The sequence below is a fragment of the Choristoneura fumiferana genome, chromosome 16 (assembly GCF_025370935.1).
Source record: "Choristoneura fumiferana chromosome 16, NRCan_CFum_1, whole genome shotgun sequence".
Taxonomy (NCBI): domain Eukaryota; kingdom Metazoa; phylum Arthropoda; class Insecta; order Lepidoptera; family Tortricidae; genus Choristoneura; species Choristoneura fumiferana.
The window spans coordinates 7,763,158-7,773,708 of NC_133487.1; the positions used below are offsets into that span (position 1 = coordinate 7,763,158).

Consider the following 10,551-nt stretch of genomic DNA (forward strand, 5'->3'; position numbering starts at 1 on the left):
GCGTTTCGAACTCAACCAGAGTGTATCATCAGAGCAACACAAACACAACCGTACACCACGCTCTGCATGAACACACATTTGTTGCATAGACGTAGCTTTGTCATAAGTTCGTGGGTGAGCAAATTAATCGTTTTTAGTTCATGTCCTTGTAAAATTAGCGGTCATGACTCATAAGCTCATAACGCTTATGCTTTAAAAAAGTTGTCAAGTCCTGTCCTAGTCAACCCCTAATGAGCCCTAACTAAACTACTAACCCTACACCTTGCGTTGAAAAATTATGACTTGGTTGTTTCATAGATCTACAAGCTTTTACCCGCGGCTTCGCCCGCGTGGAAATTCGGTTATCGTGCACTGTTCCCTCGGGAACTGTGCATTTATTCGGGATAAAAAGTAGCCTATATCACTCTGGGCCATAAGCTATCTCTACTCTATGACAAAAATTACGTCAATCCTTCGCTCCGTTTCGCCATGAAAAGCGGACAAACATACAAACACACACTTCGCATTTATAATATTAGTATGGATCTTATACTAAGGGGCTGTTTCACCATCCATTGATTAGTGTTAACTGACGGTTAAACGTGATGCCGTCTCTATTTGTTTTGTTCGAGTAGATGGAGACGGCATCACGTTTAACCGTCAGTTAACACTAATCAATGGATGGTGAAACAGCCCTAAAGATGATGATGTAAATGTGAACACTTGTTAATATTCATAGCCCAAGCCCAAGTAGCCCAACCGACCTGATGAGACAGAATGGAAAATAAATTTACTTAGTTTTTAGGGTTCCGTAGCCAAAATGGCAAATACGGAACCCTTATAGTTTAGCCATGTCTGTCTGTCTGTCTGTCCGTCGTCCGCGGCTTTGCTCAGACACTATCAATGCTAGAAAGCTGTAATTTTGCACGAATATAGTTATATGTAAACTATGCCGACAAAATGGTACAATAAAAAAAAATTTTTTAGAAGTACCATAAAGACGAAAGTGGGTTGATTTTTTTCTCATCCAATCCTATAGTGTGGTGTCGTTGGATAGGTATTAAAAAACCATTACGGGGTTTGCCAAGATGATTTTACGATTCAGTGATTGTTTGCGAAAATATTCAACTTTAAAGTGCACATTTTCATAAAATCGAGCGACACGTCCGACACGCTCTTGGGCGGTTTTTTTTAATGAAATAGGAACTTACGTTATTTTGCTGTTGCTGTTGTTGATTTTGTCTAGCTTTTGAATCGCTCTTGTCATCTTGGTCATCGTCGGTCAAAAATTCTCTCTTCGGATAGGGAATAGGACATCCGGCGAATACATCCTAAAAGTGAAATAAATTATGCGAATTTACAGGTAGTATTTATTTAGGTAGGTATGTGGATGATTTAGGCTCTTCTCCTTGGATTTTAATACATCAGCTACTTCGGTATTAAGTTTGTTATAGATTTGTTATCAAGCTTATTAGATACCCCCACGCTACTTGGAAGGGGGGGGACTCTAAAGCCACAATTAATTCCATGCTAATTTCATTATACTGTCAGTGCAGTTGTAATTCCTGTAAATAATTAATGTGAACCTATTACTTCAGTAAAATTTATACTGAATACCCAACCAGCAAAAAAGTCTTGGATTGCGCACTTTATGAGAGTGGTGGGCTTATAGCGCTCTTATAATTGTTTTGGAACATGTTACTGCTCTTATATTAGCCTTAGATAAGCTAGTACAGACTCAAGAACTCTCTATCTTATAACCTAGTCTCATATATGTATATAAGCTCATTTTATAATACTATTATAAGCCTCTTACTCCTACAATAACATTTACGAAGACTCATTGTACTTGAGAATATCTGTTCTTATAGCACCATTCTCTAAGTTTATTTGATTTTATAATGGTCCTGATAAATGCTCTTGTAAGAATGTTAGACTAATATCAGCATAACATAAGAACGTTATAAGCGTATACTTTTTTGATCTTGTTTAAAGCTATTATAAGATCAATAGCAATAGTTTAGTAAGATATTAGAATGATATTAGTTCATTTGATTTTATAATGGTCCTGATAAATGCTCTTGTAAGAATGTCAGACTAATATCAGCATAACATAAGAACATTATAAGCGTATACTTTTTTGATCTTGTTTAAAGCTATTATAAGATCAATAGCAATAGTTTAGTAAGATATTAGAATGATATTAGTTCATTTGATTTTATAATGGTTTTGATAAAGGCTTTTGTAAAATGTCAGACATAACATAAAAACACCAGACGAGTTAGTGTTGAGAAAATATTGGTGAGGTTCTGCAGGATTTGATTTCATGCAAGAAGTCGATATAGAGGACAGAGATTCAGTCTGTGACATAGATCATGTCAGTGAAAATTAATCTTCGACCGAGGACGAAACCGATTATGAAAAAGATTTTGCCTTAAAAAGTGATTTACAAAAATGGGCGTTAAACTTTAATGTACCACGTGCAAACGTAAATGGATTGCTATGTATTTTAAACAGAAGATTAAATAATGTTCTACCAAAGGATGCACGAACACTGCTTCAAACAAACAAAGAAACAGTACACATTAGTGAGTTGTCTCTAGGATAGGAATGTATTGGCATAGTAGCTTAATGAAGTCTGAATGATATTTTGGAACGTTTAACGTGCATTCCAGATATTATTCAGCTTAACATCATATGCTCACCACGGGAAATTATAAAGAAAGCCTCAGATAGCTTGTTTATAGCCCTCGCCTTCGATCTGAGACTTTCTTTATATTATTTCCCTATGTGAACAGTTTACTAATATTTGTTTGATTTTATGGTTTTCATCTTCTTCTCAGCCATTTACATCACCAACGTTGTCACTTAAATAAAAAGTAAAAACTTTTAGTATATTTGTTTTTATAAAGTCGAGTGATCAGGTTAGGATAAACTCAGGTAAAGGTTAAACAGTTCATGTTTTATGTAGGTAAAGCAAGGAACCCTAAATTAATTCAACATGGCCGTACCATTGGTATTCAGAATGCTAATATTAGAGTAAATGATCTTACAATAGTCTAATAGTGTGCTGGAAAAGTGCAACTATAACAATGGCATCATTTTCACTACAATTATAGAAATAAAAAAATATACGAGGATAGAAAATACTATTTTAATTGATTATTTGAGTGGGCGCATGAAATTTGAAGCGTAAAACAGGGTCTACTTTACAGTAAATAATATTTTCCAACGTAAATACTTACCGCGCAACATAAAGAACCACCAATGATAACAAACACGTTATTAATATTACTACTATTATTATACTTGCATTCAGTTTGTCACTACAATATTTTATTCTGCCACGCTGCAGTTCACTCACCGAGCATAATGCACGCGGAATGTTCAAAATTTCGTGTGGTCGTACATAAAATCAAAATAAGCTTGTTTAGGCTCACAAGATTCTAACGTTGGACCAATATAAGCCTATGCAGGCTTACAAAATACTTTCGTAAAAGCGATATTAGCCTAAGGCAGCTTAAATTAGTTTTGTAAAGATTATTGTAAATGCGAACAGTATTCAATAAGACTGATATTAGGACGATGTTAAAATAAATACGCTTATAATTTGTGCCCAAATCCAGGCTTATACGATGATATAAAATCAATATTAGAGTGAAAATTTTTAGTCTTGAGATGGTTGTAAGAGGGATTTTGCTGGTTGGGTATATAGCCAAAATAAAATACCTGGGTGGGTAGTGGGTCTTCAGAGAAGTATGGATCTTGCATTGCTTGTTCCGAGGTTATTCTTCTGTTGGGATCCATGAGGAGAAGTCGTTGAAGAAGACTAAATGCCTTGCTGTCAGGTTTGATCTTATGCCTGTCCATATATTTGCCTAGGGAACAATTCTGATAGCTGAAAGATAAAAAAAAACACTCAGTCAAGAATCAGCTTGGATAAGACTTTTTAAGAGCAAAATATAAAGTTCTGGTATATTTGGTTTTCTTTATAAAGATTGTCAGACTCAACATTACATATGTGTTAACAGAGCCCTGCTCCTAAGCAAAACGCACACATTGTGGGCTCATTTAAGATTGATTACAGTGTTATTGACAGGCGGACATTAAAATTACGATCTTTAGACTTTGGCTACCTGGATACCAAATTTCAAGTTTCTCCGGCAACGGGAAACACACTCGTAAGTTTTGATTCGCTGGCAATTTATATGGCAACAATTTTTTTTTGGTGACTGTATCTTTTAATGAGGGCTATCGCGTATGAATTCGCCACTAGAGGCGCTAGTGTAGTGTGAGGTCTCCGAAATGTCAAAACTCATAGTTTTTGGGTGTGCTACGCGGGCTTATGTATAATTAGAATAATTTTGTGAATATTTTGCAATATCTGAAATTAATTATGGCAAATATGCGTTCCGGGGCAATGAATGCCCGTGTTTTGAGACAGTTTTTTCTTTCGGAAACCTTTGTCCTCCCTTTTTTCCGAACGAAACGGGGACTATGCAACACTGTGGCATGCTCGATATTTTTATGGTACGGTTTAAGGTGTATTAAATATGATTTTTAATCTAAACTTGTTTTCACGCCGTAATAACAGACTTTGAAAGCCATACTTAAAAACCTCACGCAACAGTGCGCCATCTAGTGAGACAAAAAACGATAGCCCTCATTGTGTTGACTTAGATAAAGTTTGAATTTTTCACTGCTCCAAGGGATAGCAGACCTCTTGATTCTTATTTAATACTAGAGGTTACCCGCGGCTTTTCACGCGTAAACTAATTGGTCTGGTAGTTACAATTGAATTTCCAGGATTTTACAAAATTACCCTAGGAATTCCCAAAATTTATATCATGGTCTTCATCATTTAGGTTGTCTTAAGAGCAACTGTCCAAAATTTCAAAACTCTAAACCCAGCGGTTGAATTTCAAGATTTTACCCGTATCCCGTGGGATAAAAAGTAGCCTATGTCTTATTCCAGAGGTCCAGCTACCTACAAACCAAATTTTATGACTCTTAAGCCCAGTGGTTGTTGTTTCGAGATTTTATCCCCATCCCGTGGGAATATCGGGATAAAAACTAAATTATGTTTTAATCCAGATTATAACCTAACTTTTGTCTAATTTCATCCAAATCTATCCAGCCGTTTCAGCGTGAAAGAGTAACAAACGTACTCACTCACAAACTTTCGCATTTATAATATTGAGTAGGATATGATTATTATCAGATTGGTACCTACACACATTCTTGTGAAAAAGGGGCTTGACACACAGATGGACAACAATCGGGTTCCGTTTTTGCCGGCTGAGGCAAATAGCCCTAAAACTGAGCCAATTACTCAAGAATTTCGCAATTTAAAATATATTGTGTATGAGACATGAAACAAAATGAGGAAAGTTACTTTGATCGTTTGAAATCTTTGACTAGTGTAGCATGCTCTGGCATTTTTCTTATGTCTTCCCAGTCCTTTTCCTGTGGGAAACCCATCACATTGAATATCCTATCCAGCTGGTCATGATGATATGGATTGCTGGTCTTTATATCCTCCTGACGGCAGTGGAATATTGGTTCGGATGTAAGTAGCTCTGCAAAGATACATCCTATCGCCCAGATATCTGTAAAAGGGCAAAAATAAAACTATGGCTTAGTATTTGACCACAATTGCTGAGGAGACCAAATCCAGGGATAGGCCCGCTATCCCTCACAAAGGGTTTTGTATGGGTTTTGCATAAGGCTTAACTCACCATACCCATTGCCCGACGAAACCCTTTCATTTTGCTTTTAAAGCCCTTATATAAACGCTAACCCATTTGAGTAATCGGTATCCCAATACCCTTTCAAAACCAACATCTTGCATATCGCTTATAAGGGTTAGCCTTATAAAGGGCTTCCCTTTTAGTATACAAGCGTGCTAATTTAAATCGTCTACCTGTATGTACATTAGCGTCAGTTTAATACATCAGTGATTAGCGTAGATGTATACTAATCCTGTCTCTTTCACGCAAGGCTCAACTACGACATTACTAAAGGGAAAGCTTTATAAAAAGCGCTAAATGATAAAGGTAACCCTTGTTAAGGGATTGCAAGGCATATAGAATAGCAGTAAGCAATTGCAAAGGGCTAGCTTTATTTTTTGCTAAGTTTTTCGGTAAGGGGTAGTCAAATGAATGGGCTAGCAGTTCAAACTGGAAAGTCTTTCAATGTATTAGCCGTGTTTAAGGGATGCCCATTGAAAGGCTTTTCTCGCGGAGAGTTGTCCGGTCCCTGACCAAATCTACGGAAACTAGTAGGTACTAAGGAATTACTAACAATACTAACAACTCGAAATTTGCAAAAAACGAAGTATCGAAACTCCTGTATTTGAAACAATAAAAGGTTTTATTATTATTACTATTATTGTTGTTGAGGAGAATTGATAATTTATCATGACAGCTTTCTACTTTATATTTAAAATATTAAAAAACTCGAATTTAGCAGTGCTGATATGTATATTTTTTTAGCTTAACATTCTCAATGAATACCTACATATTATTATCTTTACATTTGGTTCTGTTCGCTTTTTGACGCCATGTTTTATTATCAAAGGATCAGGTACACACTGATCCTTTAACATTATGTTATGGGTATAAATGGGCGGCGGTGAATGCTTTCCATCAGGTGACCACCTGCTCGTTTTCCCCTACCATATAAAAAAAAACTGAATTTATCATACAATTTAAAAACCGGTCAAGAGCGTAGATAGGGTTCCGTAGCCATTACGATAAAATGTAGTAATATTTTTCTATGAATTTTGTATTTTGTTTGGAATCTTTTAAGTTTAGGTATATTTTATACCTTAGCCTGCTATTTATTCTTAAACTACTAAAAATTGACAAGTAAACTTAGCTGTTATCGTTAAGAAAATTTTAAATGAAATGAAATAAAATATTTTATTTATCTTTAAAGTTGAATATTTCACAAACAGATTACTGAATCAAAGAACCATCTTGACACCCCCTCTATGAATTTGAAAGAGTTTTTTTGTTGTTTTTATTTTACTACTTTGTCAGAGTGACTGATATGTATATACATGCCAAATTACAGCTTTCGAGTACTAACGGTATCTGAGCTTAGCCGCGGACAGACAGACGGACAGATATGGCGAAAATAGTTTCGCCAAGGGGTCCTAATTGACTACGAAACCCTAAAAATTGGCAAGATAAATGACAATAATATTTATGCTTTCATATTTTTTTATGAGTAGTAGAATATCTTTTACCAATGGCTTTGGTGTAATGCCTCGCACCCAGGAGCAGTTCCGGAGCTCTGTACCAGAAGGTCACCACCACTGGATCCAGGTCTGCTAAAGGCTTCAATGGAGCATTGAAGAGACGGGCAAACCCCATGTCCGCGATCTTGACCCTGCCCCGCTCGGGTCCTTCACCCATTACAAGGATGTTAGCTGGTTTCTGAGAAACAACAAGGATACCAACATTTTAAGACAGTTGGTCCAACACACAGTCCAACACAACTCACTAGTAGTAGTGACATGCCATATTACTTGCTGGCAGTGCTAACAGTCTGGAAATCAACTATACCTATGCATTCCTGTGACACAATCCCTTGAGTGCACAGCAGTGAGAGACCTGTCTAGCACATATGTAGAATATGTTAACCCCAGTAAAAGTAGAAGTACTAAAGAACGGAAAACAAGTTAAAGCGGTACCTTTGTGTGCAAAATGACTAGGAATGCATAAAAGCATAGCATAGTTCTAATTTTTTTAAATTAATTCTATGGAATACTGTTTCGTCTAGCTTACAATACATTATTTTTTTTCTTATTTTTGTAGATGCTTTGAACACTCCAGGTGATCATGTCAGCCTCATAGGTTGCTAGCTCATTTCCCTACACAAGGGACATATCAAAGAAGTGGTATAGTACAGTTTAGTAAAACTTAGAAAAGTCGACAGTATGTTTTAATTGGGTAATCATTGATGATTATCATCATGTTTAAAGACATTTTTGTTACACTTCCACAACTAAAGTATTCAACTAATCGTAATGAAATTGGGTATGGAGATTGTTTGAGACCCTGCGAGGAACATAGAATAGTTTTCTTTGCAGATGAAATTGCAGGCAATAGGGATGTTGACACCATTAAAAAATCATTTGAAGGCACGACTCCAGTAAAAAGCATGCTTTATTTTAGCCCTGAAAACCAGATTAATTTTCGATTTACTGTAAAATTAGATTTTTTGTTGCTTTAAAACAAATAAATAGTTGATTGAGTTGGCGTTGACTTATGACATCATAAGTTGCTATTGCCATTGAAACTCTATCAGTCTCGTCAGTTGATTGGTGGTGTCAACATCCCTATTGTTATGCTAGTAAATAAAATAATAAATCTTACCAAGTCCCTGTGTAATACCCAGTTGGAATGTAAGTAATGAATTCCATCTAAAATCTGGTATAGCAAGCTCTTCACCATGCCTTTAGGAACCATAACCGATTTCTTGTTTGCCTTCGCTGCTCGGTGGAACTTGATGATATGCCATAGATCATGTTCCGCATAGTCAAACAGCAGCCAAACTTTGCGATCAGTGTGTGAAAGAAACACTCGTATCAGATTTATCACATTTGAATGTTTCAGTTCACGGAGTAGCTAAAAACGAAAAAAAAAAAGATTTAATTAGTTTACGATATGGTAACATTAAAGTATTAACATATACAGTGTACATGCATAAGACTGACTATTGGTGATTCTAGGACAACAGCAGAATATTTAGTTTATTTTTATTTTCTTGAGTTACTACAATCTGTCTCCTGGCATGGGGCATTCAGCAGTATGTTGGTTGGTGCCTATGCTGGTGTGCTCAGTATGTAACCTGTGTCACATCCTCATTATACACATTAGGTATAGTTAAGTTTTAGGTTTTATAGTTTTTCCTTGAGTAGTTGGTACTCATGGGTAGTGGTGTTGATTTCCCATCAGATGATGCTTGTTTGCCTCACTCTCACAATAAAAAAAAAGGTATGTTTACTGTGGCTGGACTAAAGAATAATTTTTGACTAAATATTTGGTCAATATCCTGTTCGGTGTGAAAATTCTTGGTATCTGTTATTTGGGCAATCCACTATAATATACAGGTTGGTATCATACAGTCAACGTCATAAATAAGTGATCAATTCTGTACCTTGTCGCTTTTGTATTGTATTGTATTGTATACGTTTATTGGCATTATTGTTTTGTGACATGCAAACAATTATCAACTTTAGGGTGGTAACCACATATTTGGCTGATGGTACATTAAATTAGTCAGTATATGGGCAAGTCTGAAACTATAAGACGCAAAGATCTGTTTTTAGGAACCATGTCACCGATTCAAGGGATAAGACAACTGCATACATACATATATTTAAAAAAAATATATACTCAGTTCAGGTATCAAACGAAACCTAGTTGTATTGAAAAATAAAACTAACATTACATATTCTATTTGGATATTGATTGTGTAGGTCATAAGCAATAAATGTTACTATGAACATGATATCTAAAATGATAAAATGCATTGTATTTCATATCCTTTAATTTAATTGAGTAGTTGTTCGAAATTTAAACCAATTTCGGAACTTGAACCCATGAACCTCTGCTTGAGAGGCCCTAGGTCTATGTCAAACCACTGGGCTACCATGGCTTGTTAAGGCAATGTAGTATTATACCACATGTTCATATTTGAACCTAATTTAAGACTGAATACTTACGGCGATCTCCCTGCAAGCTGACATGGACAGCCCAGTCCCTTCTATTTGCTTCAAAGCGTAGTCCTTCGTGTCTGACCCGTCTTTTCTCCTAGCTTTATACACGTGCCCATATGTCCCTCTGCCGACTTTACAGCCCTCGAAATCGAAGAGATCTTCGACTTTTGAACGTTCGTTTTGAGTTTTTATTTTAAAGTCATAGTCCATCATAACAGACGCCATGGTCTTATTTTGAAAATTATCACCCATTGTTATTTTATTACGAACTATTTAGGAACTTAGAATTAAAAGTGCACTTTTTTATATAAAACACTAATGCAAGGCTGTGATCCTACGATTTCTGTGAAAGTAAACTGTGCCTACTGATTGTTTTATTTACAGACAATGTAAAGAGATATAAAATTCTTGTTCAGAAATATATTTTTTCCGCATTTTCTGTTCGAAGCACTGTAAAATCAGACACTATTAGTTTTAGTTTACCCAACTAAATAGGCAACCAAACAGCATGAGCAAAGCAAAGAGTAAAATTTTAGTTTGATTTGAGTTAAATTAAATTACATTACAAAAAGTTAGGTTAGGTTATGACACAGATGATTTTTTTTAAATTACGAGTTGTTCATCAGGTTCCTTCAATTCGGCCTGTTTAGTAGTGCCATCTGTTATCTGTGAGCACAGACTACTAAACTTAGAAATTCTGTATTGAATCAACATACAGTAGGGCTACTACGAAATTCGAAAATCGAAGTTCGTGTCGTGCCGCCCCACCGACTCTTATATTACTTAATACGAGAATGAGAGGAACGGTACGATACGAACTTCGATTTTCGAATTTCGTAGTA

At 35.8% G+C, this 10,551-nt stretch overlaps 1 protein-coding gene across 1 annotated transcript; it reads right to left on the minus strand.

Moving 5' to 3' along the window:
* Nucleotides 1-1,124: 1,124 nt before the first annotated feature.
* Nucleotides 1,125-10,318, minus strand: Cdk8 (cyclin-dependent kinase 8). The gene is made up of 6 exons (XM_074099564.1): nt 9,716-10,318; nt 8,364-8,615; nt 7,232-7,421; nt 5,375-5,588; nt 3,709-3,877; nt 1,125-1,310 (listed from the first exon to the last, which is right to left on the minus strand). The coding sequence occupies exons 1-6, from the start codon at nt 9,959-9,961 to the stop codon at nt 1,125-1,127; spliced, it is 1,257 nt and encodes a 418-aa protein (XP_073955665.1). The 5' UTR covers nt 9,962-10,318.
* Between the last annotated feature and the right edge of the window lie 233 nt (nt 10,319-10,551).